Raw genomic sequence first — 18,106 nt, 5'->3', positions numbered from 1 at the left:
TTTGCAAGAATATCTAACTCAGGGTTATGATCTTTTTCACAAGACATTATGTCAATTTAATTTATAATATTCTTAATAGTTATTATATAAGATGAATGACTCAAATTGTCAAATGATTTTTTTTTTTCTTTTTTGTAAGATAGATTTACTATTTAGTTTAACATACATACAATACATACAAACATACAACACACCAAAAAAAAAAATCATCAAAACAAAAACCAAAAGTTTTCTAAATATAAAATAAAAAATACAATTTAGAAAATAATAATTAAATATTTAAAGAAATATGTTACATAATGCTTTTTTTTTTTACTTTTTTGTCACCAAAATCACCAAATAAATATCGTTAAACTGTGCAAACAAATAAATCTATCAAAATATTATCTTTGACCTCATTTAAAATGAAATTTTTTTATTTAAAAAACAAAAAAAAAAAAATCATCAGTATAGTGATTGACCAAGCTAGACCAAGCATCATCATCATCATCATCGAAATAATTAAACAATAAAAAAATAAAAAATGTTTAAATTATTAATATTTTTATTATCAATAAAAATCATGATAATTATTTCAAAATGTAAGTATATAAATTAATTTTTATTTCTATTTAATTTAAAAATATTCATATTATTTTTTTCTATTTAATTTATAAATATAACAGGTGATCGTAATGATGATATTTATGATGAAAAAGCTGAAAATTCATTGAGTGTCATTAGACAATACAATGATTATTCAAAAAATGAAAATTATTTACGATATGAAACAGAAGAAAATGATAAATCTGGTAAAAAATCATCAATAATAATTGAAACACTTGAAAAATATCCATCATTAAAAGATGAATTAGATTATCTTGTTCATGATCAATCATTAAATAACAATGAACCAAGTTACTTGGAATATCTTGAAGAATATCCATCAAAAGTTGTTTTACACTACATTGACTACAATAATAATTATAAAAAAAATAAATACAATTTATGTGGTGGTGTTTTAGTAACAAATAGTTATGTATTAACATCATCAAATTGTTTTTATAATAATTTAAATTTAAATGATCCTACAATAGCTAATGATGATCCAAGATATTATAAAATATCATTATTTGCTGATACATTAACAAATAATTGGAAAAAAAAATTATTAAATATTAAAAAAATTAATATTAAATCATTAATTGATGGTGGTGAAATGGCAATGTTAAAGGTAATCTTTAAATTAATAAAATTAATTAAATAATTATATAATAAATTAATTTTTTTGTTTTTTAGCTTGAAAAAGAAATTAAAAGAAGTCCAATAACAAATCATGCATTTTTACCAGAATTTAATATAAATGTTGATGAAAATGTAACTATATTACAACATGCACATTCACTTGATTTATCAATAAGTAATAAACCAGTTGAAAAATTAAAAAAAGGAATAATTAAAGTTATGAATTCTCATTATTTACATTTATCTGATGATAATAATTTTAATGATATTTTTTTTGGTATTTATCAAAGTAGAGATACTGGATTTTGTAATGTAATATTTTATTTTTTTTTTTGTTATTATGTTGTTTTAATTATTGATAATAATATTTATTATATTTTTTTTTTCTTTTTATTTAGATTCTTTTGGGTGATCCAATTTATAATGAAACAACAGCCGTTGGTATTTTACAAGTTGTTCATGATTGTGATGATGCTAAGTATCCACTTGTGCTTACAGATATATTTAAACATAAAAATTGGATTGTCGATGGATTGATAAATGGATTTTATTGATGATATAATAGATATATTCATTTTTTTCATTAATTATTAATTTATAGATATAGAATAAAGTTTTTTTTTTTAATATCGCGTGATTTTAATAATTCTCTTGGTTTTTTGGGGAGAGAAATTTTTATTATGTAAAAGAAAAATAATATTGTTTTTAAATTTCATCATTAGCCTCAGGTGTATTAAAAAAAAAAAAAAAATTAATGATATTTCAAAACTAGTAAATAATATGCTTTTATAAAAATATATAAATAATAATGATAAATTGGTGTCAAAGCGATCTACATAGTTATGTAAAATTTAAAAATAATAAAATGAAAATTTATTTGAAAAAATTTATTTAATTTAATTATTTAGATTATTTGAAAAAAATATTGTATAATTTTTAATTGAATGAAGGATATTTTCCACAAAAAAAAATACGTCTTTGCCTATCCTATGTTCCTGATACGAACTTGTCTTTTTTAAAAAAAATATATAGTCGAAATTTTAAAATTTTAGGGTATTATAAATTAGAAAAGGTATTTTTTCCATAAAAAAAAATACCTCTTCGCCTATCTTATCGCCGAAAATAAACAAACGTAACAACTACACAACAACATATTGTATAGCAACGTGTCAATGTGAGAGAGAAAACAATAAAAGGGTTATTATAAATAAATTTTACGAGATTTCGACCAATTAGATTACAATTAAAATGCCGTCATGTGTCATTTTTATAATAGGAATCATATCTCCAATTGTTATTTAATAAAACAATTAAAAAAAAAAAAAAAAATTCTAGAAACACTGCGTACAATATACTATTATTGATATTACAAAATTTTAATAAAATTAACAAAAATAAATAATTACAAAAAAAAAAAATTTTAATACGCACTTACATCATTATTAATTAGTTATTATTATATTACTATTATTAAAAAAATTCAGGTTTATTTTTAATTTAATATAATATCTGTATTATGAAATATTTATTAATTATTTTATCATATTATAATTTGTTTGGTTTTTTTTTTCATTATTATTTTGGCTATCTTTAATAATACAGTTTCAAAATGTTTAAGTATAAATATAGTAGCAAGAACATAAATGCTTAAACATTATATGTTTAGTCTTAAAGTTCTTATAATTTAATTTTCCAATTTATGTAAGTAATCAGAGCTTTTATCTATATATATATATATACATTAATTTTTGTCTATTAGATTGTATTTTAAATGAAATATTATTGTCAAAAAGAAGTTATGGAACATTGAATTTATTGTAAATAAGAGTTTTATGATAATGTTTGATAATTAGACCTGTTTGTTTATTAAACAATGATATTTACAATTATGTTCAAATAAAAAAAAGAAATGTTTAAACATGATCACCTCTAAAATAACTGTCTTGCATCATAAATAATTTATCAATTGGATTGTGCATTGCTGCATGAAGACTTTGTGAAAGTGTTGGTGTATCAATTGTTGAATTATGATTTGAATGACCAATTTGATGATTATTTCCATCATTAACAGTTGTTTCATTATCACCAATATCAAAACCAACTTCAGTTCCATCAAGTGATAAATCACTGCTACAAAAACTTTCACCAGAATTACCAGGATATGTATCTGTAATTAATAAATTATTTAATATTATTAAATATACTTAATAATATTAACAATAAAAATTATCGAAAAATTTATTCAATTAGAAAAAAACAACAAATAATTTCATTTAAATTTTCTAAATATTATAATATTATACTTTGATAAATGAATTATTTACTTGTTGTAAAAGTTATTTAATTAATTTTAAATAATTTAAATTTTACTATTTTTATAAATTTATATATCTTTCGAATTATTATTATTTTCATTTGGTTTTTTTGAATATAATTGTCAAATTGAGATTTGATAACTCAAGATAATGTTTGAAATAATAAACAAAAAAATTTGTTATTTTTATTTGATTGTTTGACGGTATTTCAAAGAGAGATAGGATAATTAAAAATTTTTTTTTTCTTACCCTCGGGTGAGTATGGATTGTTGGGGTTAAGCGGTTGAGTTGCAGAGGAAAAACTAGAAGATTCACCATCACGCATTGATAAAGCATTCAAATAATGGCCTGTCGGAAAAAAAAAAAAAAAAAAAACGCAAATATAATATACGTTTTGTCTCGTGTTTGTTATTTTAAAAAAAAAAAAAATAATTAAATTGTCAAACAAAGAAATGTATACACATATGTATTTATAATTTATATATATATTTAAACATAAAAAAATAATGCTCATAAAATTTATGATTTTCTAATTTTTAAAATAATGTTATTATAAAAATTAATTTTTTTTTTTTTTTTCTTTAAATAATTACATTTGTATGAATGTATTTTTTCTATAATGAAAATGATGACTACACTGAGAGTAAAAAATATTACGTTTCACTATGCTACTATTTACTATTATTGCTATTATTTACATAGTAAAAAATATTTTAAAAAATATTATATGATATCAAAAATCCGAAAACATTTAAACATCCACCGATACTATAGTAGCATAGTGAAACGTAATATTTTTTTCTCTCAGTGTATGCAAGACTTCATAACGTTTTTTACATGAGAAAAAATATTTCAGTAGTACAAGTCAATGATAAAGTCAAACAAAAAGCTTTAGATTTTTTAAATTTTACATATACAAAAAACTATGATAATGAGTCATTATTAATAATGAAAAACAAAAATAATATAAATTTAATGCTTATATAGTTGTTTAATTAAAAAAACATGAAAATAATTATATATATTTGTAAGTCTGTAACAAGTTTCACCGCCATTTTGAAAAATATATAACACAAGTTGACTGAGTAAAAAATAAATATACATAATTTGTATATACTTAAGTATATATAATTTGATATTTTTATATCAAATATAAATGAAAAATAATGTAAAATAAAATATATATAATTTATAAATAATATATAAAACTAATAATGTTAAACTTACTGTGATCACTGTGTGGTGATTCAGTCCGTCGCTCATCTTTTGTTTCTTTATCAGCATTTGGATCTGTTTTAGCTTTTCTTTGTAATTTTTTCATTTTAGCACGTTGATTTTGAAACCAAACTTGTACAACACGTACACTTAAACCAGTATCTTTAGCCAATGCTTCACGTACTTTTCTACATGGTTTTGGTGATAACTCAAATGATGCTTTAAATTGACGTCTTTGAGCTGATGTTAAAATTGTTCTTGGTCTTTTTGGTCCACGTCTACCATCACGTGGACGATTATCATCCATCAAGTCATCATCTAAATTTAAATAAATTATAATTTATATATTAAAAATAATTTATTTTATATATTTTATATACCTTGTGGACTGCTTAAATAATATTCATGTTCATAATCACGTCGACATATTGGTTGACCTTGACGTAATACATAATGTGCACCTGGTGGTAATGTTTGTCCACACATACAACAAGCAAAACATTCAACATGAAATACTAAATTAGCAACTCTCATAACTAATTCAGAACAATTAATTTTTTCTAAACAACGTGCACATTTAACACATTTAACACCATATATTCTTTCATAATCATTACGACAATATAATTTTAAATCACGTGTAAAACATGAATGTGATAATGGACATGAACATGCTGAACATGATAAACAATCTTCATGATAACTTCTATCAGCAACTCTCATTAAAAATCTATCTTTTATTTTTCTTCCACATGATGCACATATTGGCTCAAGTAAACCAGCTTCTGTTTTAACAGTTATTGGTGGATCTAAAAAAAAAAATTTAATATTATTTTATTTATAATTATATATATTATATATATATGCATTAATTAATATATATATCAACCATTATTTCCATTGTTTGACTGTCTAAAAGGCATTTTTATTATTTTAGAAAAAAAAAAAACACAGTAATTATTATTTAAACAACACTTTTTATTTATTTAATTTATATTTAAAAAAAAAAAATCACTTATCACATTTAAAAACCTATTAATTATATATTTTTAAATTATATATAATATAATTTAGTGCAACACTATCACAAGATATCACTATCACTAAAATATTAAATTAAAATTTGTTTTTTTTTTTTTTTTGTTTAATTGCAATATTAAATTGACAGAGCAAAATAGTGTGTACTAAGTTGACTTTGTACTAAATCGTCATAGAAATATCAATCCTGTCTTTATTAAAAACTAAGGGATGAAAAAGGCGTGACTCGTTGAGCTCCACCACTTGCTATCATGATAGTATGTTATTGGTAAATTTCAACTCCTCCCTTACATTCAACTATCAGGGCGGATCATACGCTAAAGCGCAGTACAAGTTACAAAGTGGCCATTGAGATCAATATTAAATTTTTTTTTTTCTTTTATTTATTTATTTATTTATTATTATTTATATTATTATTATTTTATTTAATTTTGCATTTATAATTTGTACTGTAAGTTACATTTTTCAGTAGTACAAGTCAATGATAAGGTTGACGCTTGAATTTTATTTTTTATATTTATATATTTATAGTTAATATAAAAAAAAAAAAATTATATACATATAATTAACACACTAAAATATAAAATAAATTCAATCTTTTATATATGGTTTTAAATAATTTTGTTTGGAAATCATTTGAGGAGAGTTTTTTATATTTAAGTAGTACAAGTCAAGCAGTGTCAGAAACTAAAATGGTATATTTATCAGTTTTGTATGTAGAATATACATTTAATTTTTTTAATAATTATACTTGTTTTAAATATATTTTAAAATGTAATTTTCGTGGGTTTTTATTTTGATTAATAATCAATGATTATTATCATAACAGTAGAATAAGTGAAATGGTTTTAAATTAATCATTTAAAAAAAAAAATATAATCAACATTTTTATACATATATTTATTTTTCATTTATTTATTTAAATAAATAGATATATTTTAGGTTGAATGAATTAATGTTTTATTATTTTCTTTTTGTTTTTAGCTTTTTTTATCAACGAATATAAAATTCAATCTCATACCAAAGATCATTCATCCCCACCAAAAAATAAATCTATACTTTCTGACTTTTCAACTTGAACCGACATATTTGCTTTTGCATATATACTATCTTAAGTAAGAAATATTATGTCTATTTATAAATTTATTAGTTTATAATTAATCAACGATTTGAAATATATTTTTGTTGCTATTAAAATTATTATTAAAAATAAAGAAAGTCATAACTTTGATGAATAATTATTTTATCATTGGTTTTTATTTCAAATAATTAACGTAAATTATATAATAAATTTACCAGTCAATTACAAACAACTAGTGTGAGTTTTTTTTTTTTTTGTTTTTATTTTTTATTTTTTTGTGAAATTAAAAAAAAAAAAAGGAAAAAATTTATCATTTTAAATACTCATGGAATAATTACTTTGAAGCTGTAAATTTAGCAAGACCTTCTAACAAACTTATGTATGCATTACGTTCATAAACTGTGCTGAATTTTGAAATTTCATCAGCAAAGTCATTTGAGATACCTTTGTCTTCCAAAAAGTTCATGAGATGATCATACAAAACCTTGAGAAAAAAAATAAGAAAACAAACAAAAAATTAACAACAAATAAATCATCAATTATATTATTTAAAAATATATATATTATTTTTTTAAATAAATTTTGTTTATTTAATTAAAAATATATTTCTACTAACCCCATCAATAACTTCACCACCTGCAGCATAAATTGTATCAGTACGTTCACCTTCATGAAGAGTTACTTCATCAATACCAAAAATATCATCTAAAAAACAAAAAATAATTAATCAAAATTATAATGTACAAAAATGTAATTTATTGAATAGATTGAAATTGAATTGAATAATTTTTCTCAAATATCATGTGAAAAAAAAAAAGTATATATTTTCTAGAAAACTTTCCACAATATATAAAAATATTTTATTTATAAATAATATTTATTTAATTGATTGAATCATATTGAATAAATAATGCTACCATATATTTATTTTATTTTTATTCTCATTTTTATGATATTGAAAATAATGTGTGAAAATCAAATATACCAATGTTAACCCCCCTTTAACCCCCTATAAACATCAATAGCTTTTATTCATATATATATATTAACTATTGAAATAGACTTGGTTATTTGCAAAGCCAGATATTAACTGTATCCTCAGTTTAATATTCCGTGGGTATATCTTGGACAGTTCAATCGTTTTTTGAGAACAATTAGTAATCCCCGACACGTGATTCAACACGTGACTTGGCGTTTGCGCCACACGACCGCTTTTCTCTGTTGCATGTTCATATGAAAAAATAAATAAAAAAAAACAATATCATGTACCAAGTTCATCCTTGTGGATAATGTTACTTAAATTTTTTTTTTTTTTTTTTTATTTTAAATATCTATTTATCAGTTTTTTTTATATCAAGTGTTATATACACCTATTTAAGCATTTTTGATTTTTTGATAAACACCAGTAGTGATACACTGCAACCCTTGTTAACATGAAAAAAAAAATTTGATAAAAATCTACAATATAATTAAAATAAAATGTTGATATTATTAATTGTTTATTTTTATTTTTTATTGTTATTTTTTTAGAAGAAAAATGACACTAAAAATTGTATAAAATTTTCAATTATATCTTGGTAAAAATATTTTTCCATTTTCCTGAGTAAAAGTAGCCATTTTAAGAATATTTTCATGAAAAATAAAATTATATTTTTAACTTTAAATATACTTGATTGTATTTCGAATATTTTTATTTCGAAAATTTAAAAGAAATACGAAAAATTTAAATAACAAATCGAAATCACTTCATAATTTCTGCTCAAAGTATTTAATTTATTAATTAATATTTAAAATAACAAAAAAAAAATCTATTATTATAAATATATATTTTTAAATTGATATAAATATTGATCTATATTTTAATTTCATTGAATGAAAAACAAATTTATTGAATGTATTAGTATTTCGAAATAAGAAAAATCAAAATTAATAAAATACAAAAAAAACCGAATGAAACAATATGTTGATGGATAATCGATGACACCTGTGCATGACTGAATAATATATAAAAACATCAATGGCACCAATTGTGAAAGACAGTCCCCTTAAATCTATTGAATAGTATTACGTATAATAATTACACGCATCGTGTGAGCAATTGATTTTTATACAATATAAATACAATGGATAAGGGATGACGAAATAAATGCACCTGCAACAATCTCCCTATTTTATGACATCAGCTTTTATTTATTGGGATAAATATACTGTATATATATTAAATGCCTTCATGACATTTATTTTGTATTAGAAAAGCAAAAAATAAAGTCAATTTTTATATTTTAAATTCAATTTTGCTACACACATAAGTATCTATTTAAATTAATTAAATATTAAATTTTTTTTAAATAATAAATAAATCATTTATTATAATTTAATTATAAACAAAAATAGAAAAAAAAAATTTATAATTTTAATTAATAATTAATATCTATATTGTTTTAATAACTTGCCATTTTTTTTTTCTTTTTCAACTAAATTTTTTGAGCTAATTGTTGAATATCTATTGAAAAAAAAAAAAAAAAAATTCTATATAAAATTTAAATGATATTAAAATTGAATAAATAATAAATTTTACAATTTTTTATTTTAAAAATTTATCATAATTAAAAACAAAAAAAAAAAATGATTTAGATATGGTATCACACTTGTGAATAATTGTTATTTTTTTTGGTCGATTTTTTTTTGAAACCATGTCCACAAATCGTTTTTTAACATTGATGATTATTTGAGGCGATTCATGCCTTATTGATCTCAAAGTAAAATATGGTCTACGTCTGATCTAACGAGTACAGACAACCAGGCGGTCTAGACCACCCTCTGATGTCGCACGTGTATACCCTTAAATGCTTTGCATTACCGTCACGGCTAACTTTCATCCCCCAAAAATAAATGAAATAAACAAAAAAAAAAAAAAAAAAAAGGATCCCTTCAAATGTATATAAGCACTACTGAGGCATACCATGGTTTGAGGCCCAACTAGCCATATCGAGGGGGTTTATTCTTCCAATGCGTGAAAAGAGGGTAAAAATTCAACATAAAACTATGCTAAAGGGGGTGGTCTTTTATTTGCCAAACATACATAATACAATATATATGTGTATATAAAAAAAAATAAAATAAAAAATCCGGAACAATGGAAATGATATCCTTGAGCTTTACAACAAGTATTGTACAGGTGAATGGCTTTTGTCAATGATAATGAAAAAAAAAAAAAAAAACAATTTGAAAAGACGAAACACATATTTGTGTATAAATATAAACAGATATTTTTATTTTTTTTTTTTTTGAAGAGGATTATTAAAGATGTTGAGATGTTGTTTTTTTTTAAATATTTATTTTGATGAAAGAATATTAAAATAAATATTCAAAGTATTTGTCAATAAAATAACCCTTTAAAAATCATATGAAAAATTGTGAAATGAATTTGTTCAAAGGATTTTTATCTTTAGTTTATTATTTTTTTTTTTTTGTAAAATTAATTAATTGTTAATAATTTATAGTTGAGATATATAATTTTATTATTTAAACTTCAAAAGAAAATTTTATAAAGAATTTTATAATCAGTAAGAAAAAAAATAATAATAATGAAAAATCAATTTTTTCAACATTCCTGAGATTCATCCCTTGATATAGGGGAAGTTTTAGAAATATTTATTTTTTTTTATAGAGATATAAAAAGCCATCTATGAGTCACAGCTAAAAATGTATTTGCATCTCAAATGCGGAAAAAAATGTTAATTAAATTCAAAAAAAAATTATTAATAATGATTATTATCTTATACACAAAAATATATTTTTATATTAAAATATTTTTTAAATAAATTTTGTTTATTTAATTAAAAATATATTTCTACTAACCCCATCAATAACTTCACCACCTGCAGCATAAATTGTATCAGTACGTTCACCTTCATGAAGAGTTACTTCATCAATACCAAAAATATCATCTAAAAAACAAAAACAAACGAAAAATAAATAATCATCAATTTGCAAATATTATTATTATTATTACAAGGTTACTAACCATAATCTTCATCACCAGTTGCACCAGGAGAAACGTTAAATGAACATGAAAAACCAAGTGTTTGTTTACCACGTGTTATATCAACATCAAAATTTGGCTTGCTCAATAATGCATGTTCGTAATCAACTGCTTCATCCTCATCAGTATTAACTGTGTGATTGACATTGAAAATAATTTTAATTCTGTAAAATAATAATATTAATAACATATATAAATAAATAATCAAAATTAATTTGTACCTAATGATGAATATTCAACTTACATTTCATCATTTTCTTTTTTCATTAATGTTACTTCAGCACCATCAAGTGATACATCAAATTTACCAAGTTTTGATGGTATTGTTTTTTCTCTTGTTGCTTCTTTTTCAGCAGCAATTTCATTATTTAAATATTCAGCCAATTCTTTTTCAGCTACATAAATAAAAATCATTATTAAAACATGTCAATCAATTGCCCAAAAAAAAATTTTCATTGATTACATAAAGAATAATTTTGTTAAAATAAAAAAAATCAATACTTAAAGTTAACCTTAAATACACGTGGTATATTTTAAGCCAATAATAAATTAATTAATAAATTTATAAAAAAATATGATTAATTACCTTGAGTATGTTGGAATCTTCCACATCCACAATTACAAAGATTATATGATTTAACCAATTTAATTGAATTTTTGGTGGTATCATTAAAACGATTACCCATGTGCCACATGGATCGTGAACATTGAGAATTAATTAATGATTTTGTTGTATTACTTGTAATATGTTTTGCTGTTCCAACAAAACGTAATGCATTTCTTACAATTCCACTCATTGTGTTTTTATTTTGATAATATAAATATAGCTATTTAATATTAATTGTTTAAACAATATACCTATATAAAATTTTAAGCCGCTAGACAATATCAGACAATCTGATGAAACAATGATGAAATATATTCTCTAATGGCTGCTATTTGTTTGACCAATCAGAGCAAATAACATCCACCATTTTTTTTTCTATTAAAATTGATCAGTGCTGCTCTAAGCGCGGGAATTTCAAATGTATAATTTATGAAAATTTGAAATTCGTATAATAAACTAAACTAAACATAAATAAAAAACTATAATTATTATTGAAAATCATAATTAATAATAATTTAAATTGAATTACGATAAATATGTGTATATTTTTAATTATAAATACATTTATTTTGGATTTTTTTAACAAGTTTAATTTATAGAATTTGTCAGGTTCGACATCTATTACAATCAAGTAACTATTTTGTATACACATACGCAATAACACAAACACATATGTACACATGTAAATCTGTATTAGGAAGACACAAAAAAAAAGAAAAAAAAAAAAGCTTCTACATAAATTTTGTGATTCTTGAAAAGAAAAATATAATAATAATTAAATTATTATTAAAAAATATTTTTGTTCTTTGCATTTACATAGATATTAATTGATTAATTAATTAATCAATTAATTAAATTAAAAAATTAAATACTTTGTGTGTAAGTAAAATAATAATTAATTTTTTTATATTCCAAGATGATATTCTTTTTCTTTTTTTGTCAATTCATTCCATAAACAATTTCATATTTTTTTGTCTCATTTTTTCTTTTGTTTCATTGAGGTTATGAATTTTATGCTCTCATTTTTGTGTATTTAATTAATTAATTTTTTATTCAGGTTCAGAAGAGACTGATTATCACTGATAATATATTAGTTGATTGTTTTTTTTCTTATTTCAATAATGGAGGAATTAAATCAACATTTGAATTCTGTCAAAATACCTCAGGGTGATGATAAAATTTACAAGGATGAATGTGTATTTTCATTTGATACACCGGTAAAATAATTGTCTAAAAATAATAAATTTATAAATACTTTTAAACATGAAAAAAACATTTATAAATTATTTAATTTATTATTCAAGGAATCACCAAATGGATTATTCATCAGTTTGAAAACATTTCTTGGTTTTAGTCGTGACTTTGTTGAAGGCTACTACAAAAAAACTGGAAATGCTATTTTTTTAAATATCAAAAGAACCAAACAAGTTTGTCTTAATGAATCTATTATATTTATCAATCAATAAATAATAATTATTGATAAATTAATTTTTTAATATTTTTTCAGGCACAAATTAATCAAAATAACGATGGACCAGCTAAAAAAATAACAAAGCTAGCAATTGGTACACCAGGTGGTTTTATACCAGATGAAAATAAATATACTTATGATGAAACTTATGAAATAATAATATTACCAAATTTTACAAGTATCAAATATCCATCAGTTGATTTACCAGAACAGGTATAAATGAATAAAGCTAATAATAATATACAAATTGAAATATAAATAAATGTATTTAAATTAATTTTACAGATAATAAAATCAATTACTGGAATATTAGAAGCTGAATCAGCAATTAAAATTGCTGAAAGAGAAGCATTAGCTGGTACCTGGGATGGTGAAGCAAGAATAATAACAAAGTAATTATAAAAAAAAAATAATAATAATAAGTTTAGTTTTATAACTATATTTATTTGTTTTTTTTCGAATTTTTAGACATGCAACAACATTGCAACAATTAAATAATGGTAAAAAAATACCACCAAGTAATTGGAAATGTGAAAAATGTGATTTAACACAAAATTTATGGTTAAATTTAACTGATGGTAGTATATTATGTGGACGTAAATTTTTTAATGGTACTGGTGGTAATGATCATGCAATTGAACATTATCGTACAACTGGTTATCCACTTGCTGTTAAATTAGGTACAATAACAAAAGAAGGTAATGGTGATGTTTATTCATATGATGAAAATGATATGGTTGATGATCCAAATTTAATAATACATTTATCACATTGGGGTATTAATATTTCAAATATGGAAAAAACTGAAAAATCAATGATTGAACTTGAGCTTGATTTAAATCAAAAATTTGGTGAATGGGTTGCATTACAAGAAGCATCAAGTAAATTAATACCAATTTATGGTGCTGGTTATACTGGTTTAAATAATCTTGGTAATTCATGTTATTTAAATTGTGTTATGCAAACATTATTTATAATACCAGATTTTATTAAAAAATATGTTGATGAATCAATTAATATATTTAATGATAATTATAATGATCCAGCAAATAATTTTGATACACAAATATCAAAACTTGGTTGTGGTTTATTATCTGGTAAATATTCAATTGAACCAAATAATAAATTAAATAATGAAGATTATAATCGTCAAGGTATATCACCAAGAATGTTTAAAAATTTAATATCACGTGGACATCCTGGTTTTTCATCAAATCGTCAACAAGATGCACAAGAATTTTTTTTACATCTTATTAATATTATTGATCGTCATTGTGTTAATAAATTTAATCCAATTGATTGTTTTAAATTTAAAGTTGAAGAACGTTATCAATGTAGTAGTTCTGGTAAAGTAAAATATTCATATAGACCAGAATATTTATTACCATTACCAATACCACTTGATTGTGCAATTAATAAAGATGAAGTTAATACATATGAAAATGATAAAAAAACAGCTGAACTTAATGGACAATCATTTGATACAAATAATACAATTATTAGACCACATATTAAATTATCATCATGTTTAGAATCATTAGCTAAAACTGAAATTGTTGAACAATTTTATAGTAGTGCTATTAATGGAAAAACAACAGCAACTAAAACAACAAGATTATCAACATTTCCTGATTATTTATTATTTCATTTAAAAAAATTTACAGTTAGTGAAGATTGGACACCAATTAAACTTGATGTTGCTGTTGATATGCCAGATATACTTGATCTTAATTTATTACGTGGTAATGGTATACAAAAAAATGAAGAATTATTACCAGAAACAGATACACCAAATATACCAAAACCAGTATATAATGAAATAATATTAAATCATTTAATTGAAATGGGTTTTTCACCAGAGGCATGTAAAAGATCACTTTATTTTACTGAAAATCGTAGTCTTGAAGCAGCAACAAATTGGCTTATGGAACATATTGCTGATTCTGATTTTAGTGATATATTTGTACCACCTGGTATTGATGTACAAAAAAATAAAAATGAATTTATACCAGGACCTGGTCTTGAGTATTTATTAAATTTAGGATTTAATGAAAATCAAGCAATACGTGCATTAAAAGCAACTGATAATAATATTGAACGTGCTGTTGATTGGATATTTAGTCATCAAAATGATGATGCTGCTGCTGCTGCTGCTGCTGATGTTGACATGGAAGATGATAATAATAAACCAACTGATGCTTATCGTGATGGTGATTCAAGTAAGTTTATTTTATTATTTATTTATTTATCCATTTACTCATTAATTTATTTCATTTACAGAATATAAATTAGTTGGATTTATTTCACACATGGGAACTTCAACAATGGTTGGACATTATGTTTGTCATTTACTCAAAGATAATCGTTGGGTTATATTTAATGATGAAAAGGTTAACATTTTTTTTTTTGTCTTTTTATTCAATTAAATATCTATACATTATTTTATTAATTAAATTGCTTATTATTATTGTTTTATTTACAGGTTGCATTGTCAGAAAATCCACCTAAAGAACTTGGATACATTTACATGTATGAACGCATTAAATCATAAACTCTTTATCCCTAATTCATTTACTCTTTTTTTTCTATTATTATTCTATCTTTTTTTTTATATTAATAAAAAAATTAAAAAATAGCTAATAAGTATGTTTAATGACACACATAATTTCAATTAATAGATCATTTAAAAAATGATAAAAAAATAACTGTTTGATTTTGATTATTATATAATAAATAGTAAAAATTTTTGCAGTGAATTTATCATTTTTAAATAATAATTATTATTAATAATTGAATTTTCAAATAAAAATAATAATTAAATTAATTATTGTGTTAATTTATTGTTTACCTTTTAAATTATTATATAAATAAATGATGATTATTGTTGTTTTTAGTTATTTTTTGAAAAATAGAAAAACAAAAAAATATGTCGTGACTTGGATTCGAACCAAGAACTTCAGGCTACCGTAAAAATTACATGTAAATAATATAATTTTACATAATAATAATAATAAATTATAACTTAAATAATATATTAATATAATTTAAAATATAAATAAACACATTTCATTTTTATTTTATTTATTAATTCCGGCCTGACGCGTTAACCAATTACGCCACCACGACATTGTGATTTTTAAAGAAAATAAATATCATGATAAATTAAAAGAACAAGTCAATAATAATTAATATATATCATAATAAATAATAAAAAGTAAATAAAGTAAAATGGGAATTGAAGTTGGAAATAAAGATCAAGTTATATTTGCAACTGGTGGATATGATCATTCAATAAAAATATGGCAAGCACATACTGGTGTTTGTCAAAGTACAATTCAACATCCTGCATCTGTATCCTTTTTATAAAAAAATACAACAACAACAACAATTAATATAAACAAAATAAACATTTATACATAACCTCAAAACACATTCAAAACAATAATAAAACTTTTGTATATATTATTCTTGATAGATAAATAAATTAGCAAATAAATGCACTTGAAATTGCACCAGATAAACATCTAATTGCTGCTGCTGGTTATCAAAATATTTTTATGCATGATTTAGGATCATCAAATCCAAATTCTGTTCTTAATTATGAAGGTGTATCAAAAAATGTTACAAGTTTAGGCTTTCAGGTATTTATAATTAGCTATAGTAATTATTTAATTATCATAATTTATAAAATTATTTATTTTTAATTATTATTTATAGGAAGATGGTAAATGGATGTACACTGGTAGTGAAGATTGTTCAGCAAGAATATGGGATTTACGGTACAATAAATAAATTGTAAAATTTCTAATAAATATATGATATTATAAATATTATTTAATGATTTTAGAGCAAGTTCATTTCAATGTCAAAGAATATTTCAAGTATCAGCACCAGTTAATTGTGTATCACTTCATCCAAATCAATCAGAATTAATTGTTGGTGATCAAAGTGGTATTGTTCATCTTTGGGATTTACGATCTGATCACAATGAACAATTGGTAATAATATTGATAAATAAAATAAAATTGCATATATAATTATGTTAAAATATTTAAAATAGATACCTGAAGCTGAGGCATCAATTCAAGATATATCAATTGATTCAGATGGTACATATATGGCTGCTGTTAATAATAAAGGTCATTGTTATGTTTGGTCATTAACTGGTGGTGTTACTGATGAACCAACAAAATTAACACCAAGACATAGAATAATTGCACATAAAAATTATGCACTTCGTTGTAAATTTAGTCCAGATTCAACGTAAGTATATTTATATAATTTATAAACTAATGTTTATCTTTTTTTTTTAAATAATTATTAATATTGCAGATTATTAGTTACTACATCAGCTGATCAAACAGCAAGAATTTGGAGAACAACTGATTTTTCAGATGTACAAATTTTACAACATGAACCAAAACGTTGGGTATGGGATGCTGCATTTAGTGCTGATTCACAATATATATTTACTGGTATAATTTTTAACATTAATTATATAAAATTAATATTATAATATATTAATAATTGATAAATTTATATTAGCTTCTTCTGATGGTGTTGCACGTTTATGGAATGTTGCTAATGGTCATGTTGAACGTGAATATCAAGGACATACAAAAGCAATAACTGCATTGGCATTTAGAGATCAATTAATATCAACAAATTAATTATATATTTATTTATTATTTTTAAATAGGTGTAAGAATATTTATAGGTTTTTTATTTCTCCTTTTTTTTTTTTTGTTACTCAAACAACATGTGTATATTTTTTTTCAATTAAATATATATCAATTTATGATACAATAATTTTTTAAAGTTACTTAAGTTTTTTTTTTACATCACAAATAAGTAAATAATGCTTTTTTTAAATATCGAAATATATTTAAGGATATATTTCTTTTTTTTTTTTCGTTTAATTTATTATATATATTAAATACAATTTTTTTAAAATGTAATTTTAAAAATACTCAGAAATGACTATAATATTTATTAAAAAATATTTTTTTCAAACATAAAAAGAAAAAGTTTTAAGAAATTTTAATAGATATATTTTTTTTTTTAATTCGAGACTTAAAAAACAATGATTAATTATATATTAATAAATAAA

General features: G+C 21.8%; 5 protein-coding genes across 5 annotated transcripts; 3 read left to right on the top strand and 2 right to left on the bottom strand.

The window, feature by feature from the left end:
* Positions 1-209: 209 nt before the first annotated feature.
* Positions 210-2,110, top strand: LOC122857320. Its single transcript, XM_044159427.1, has 4 exons — positions 210-581; positions 666-1,213; positions 1,279-1,536; positions 1,623-2,110. The coding sequence occupies exons 1-4, from the start codon at positions 524-526 to the stop codon at positions 1,776-1,778; spliced, it is 1,020 nt and encodes a 339-aa protein (XP_044015362.1). The 5' UTR covers positions 210-523; the 3' UTR covers positions 1,779-2,110.
* Positions 2,111-2,581: 471 nt separating this feature from the next.
* Positions 2,582-5,956, bottom strand: LOC122857311 (LIM homeobox transcription factor 1-beta-like). Its single transcript, XM_044159418.1, has 5 exons — positions 5,644-5,956; positions 5,135-5,563; positions 4,767-5,072; positions 3,789-3,887; positions 2,582-3,391 (listed from the first exon to the last, which is right to left on the bottom strand). Exons 1-5 carry the CDS (start codon positions 5,675-5,677, stop codon positions 3,138-3,140), a joined length of 1,122 nt encoding a protein of 373 aa, XP_044015353.1. The 5' UTR covers positions 5,678-5,956; the 3' UTR covers positions 2,582-3,137.
* A 1,185-nt stretch (positions 5,957-7,141) lies between these two features.
* On the bottom strand, positions 7,142-11,852 carry LOC122857368 (complement component 1 Q subcomponent-binding protein, mitochondrial-like). The gene is made up of 5 exons (XM_044159495.1): positions 11,505-11,852; positions 11,163-11,313; positions 10,901-11,082; positions 10,735-10,823; positions 7,142-7,357 (listed from the first exon to the last, which is right to left on the bottom strand). The coding sequence occupies exons 1-5, from the start codon at positions 11,713-11,715 to the stop codon at positions 7,208-7,210; spliced, it is 783 nt and encodes a 260-aa protein (XP_044015430.1). The 5' UTR covers positions 11,716-11,852; the 3' UTR covers positions 7,142-7,207.
* A 349-nt stretch (positions 11,853-12,201) lies between these two features.
* Positions 12,202-15,820, top strand: LOC122857277 (ubiquitin carboxyl-terminal hydrolase 5-like). Its single transcript, XM_044159369.1, has 8 exons — positions 12,202-12,404; positions 12,583-12,742; positions 12,830-12,952; positions 13,033-13,209; positions 13,282-13,388; positions 13,465-15,215; positions 15,277-15,386; positions 15,479-15,820. The coding sequence occupies exons 2-8, from the start codon at positions 12,647-12,649 to the stop codon at positions 15,545-15,547; spliced, it is 2,433 nt and encodes an 810-aa protein (XP_044015304.1). The 5' UTR covers positions 12,202-12,404; positions 12,583-12,646; the 3' UTR covers positions 15,548-15,820.
* Positions 15,821-16,078: 258 nt separating this feature from the next.
* LOC122857325 (target of rapamycin complex subunit lst8) lies at positions 16,079-18,085 on the top strand. Its single transcript, XM_044159443.1, has 7 exons — positions 16,079-16,347; positions 16,485-16,637; positions 16,714-16,775; positions 16,844-16,994; positions 17,057-17,259; positions 17,329-17,471; positions 17,542-18,085. Exons 1-7 carry the CDS (start codon positions 16,225-16,227, stop codon positions 17,664-17,666), a joined length of 960 nt encoding a protein of 319 aa, XP_044015378.1. The 5' UTR covers positions 16,079-16,224; the 3' UTR covers positions 17,667-18,085.
* The last annotated feature ends 21 nt before the right edge of the window (positions 18,086-18,106 follow it).

The sequence above is a fragment of the Aphidius gifuensis genome, linkage group LG5 (genome assembly GCF_014905175.1).
Source record: "Aphidius gifuensis isolate YNYX2018 linkage group LG5, ASM1490517v1, whole genome shotgun sequence".
NCBI lineage: Eukaryota > Metazoa > Arthropoda > Insecta > Hymenoptera > Braconidae > Aphidius > Aphidius gifuensis.
Note: the sequence above shows the minus strand (reverse complement) of the source record. Positions and strands in the feature narration are given on the sequence as shown.

What these genes read in the sequence shown, in the direction of transcription:
- LOC122857320 (XM_044159427.1), top strand. Translation starts at nt 524, where the DNA reads ATGTTTAAATTATTAATATTTTTATTATCAATAAAAATCATGATAATT. An exon ending in CATGATAATTATTTCAAAAT is followed by an intron (nt 582 to 665) that starts GTAAGTATATAA and finishes TAAATATAACAG; the next exon opens with GTGATCGTAATGATGATATT. An exon ending in GTGAAATGGCAATGTTAAAG is followed by an intron (nt 1,214 to 1,278) that starts GTAATCTTTAAA and finishes TTTGTTTTTTAG; the next exon opens with CTTGAAAAAGAAATTAAAAG.
- LOC122857311 (XM_044159418.1), bottom strand. Translation starts at nt 5,677, where the DNA reads ATGCCTTTTAGACAGTCAAACAATGGAAATAATG. An exon ending in GTCAAACAATGGAAATAATG is followed by an intron (nt 5,564 to 5,643) that starts GTTGATATATAT and finishes TTTTTTTTTTAG; the next exon opens with ATCCACCAATAACTGTTAAA. An exon ending in ATCACCACACAGTGATCACA is followed by an intron (nt 3,888 to 4,766) that starts GTAAGTTTAACA and finishes TTTTTCCGACAG; the next exon opens with GCCATTATTTGAATGCTTTA.
- LOC122857368 (XM_044159495.1), bottom strand. Translation starts at nt 11,715, where the DNA reads ATGAGTGGAATTGTAAGAAATGCATTACGTTTTGTTGGAACAGCAAAA. An exon ending in AAAAAAGAAAATGATGAAAT is followed by an intron (nt 11,083 to 11,162) that starts GTAAGTTGAATA and finishes ATTATTTTACAG; the next exon opens with AATTAAAATTATTTTCAATG. An exon ending in AACTGGTGATGAAGATTATG is followed by an intron (nt 10,824 to 10,900) that starts GTTAGTAACCTT and finishes TTTGTTTTTTAG; the next exon opens with ATGATATTTTTGGTATTGAT.
- LOC122857277 (XM_044159369.1), top strand. Translation starts at nt 12,647, where the DNA reads ATGGAGGAATTAAATCAACATTTGAATTCTGTCAAAATACCTCAGGGT. An exon ending in ATATCAAAAGAACCAAACAA is followed by an intron (nt 12,953 to 13,032) that starts GTTTGTCTTAAT and finishes ATATTTTTTCAG; the next exon opens with GCACAAATTAATCAAAATAA. An exon ending in TTATATTTAATGATGAAAAG is followed by an intron (nt 15,387 to 15,478) that starts GTTAACATTTTT and finishes TTTTATTTACAG; the next exon opens with GTTGCATTGTCAGAAAATCC.
- LOC122857325 (XM_044159443.1), top strand. Translation starts at nt 16,225, where the DNA reads ATGGGAATTGAAGTTGGAAATAAAGATCAAGTTATATTTGCAACTGGT. An exon ending in CAATTCAACATCCTGCATCT is followed by an intron (nt 16,348 to 16,484) that starts GTATCCTTTTTA and finishes TAAATAAATTAG; the next exon opens with CAAATAAATGCACTTGAAAT. An exon ending in TTCACAATATATATTTACTG is followed by an intron (nt 17,472 to 17,541) that starts GTATAATTTTTA and finishes AATTTATATTAG; the next exon opens with CTTCTTCTGATGGTGTTGCA.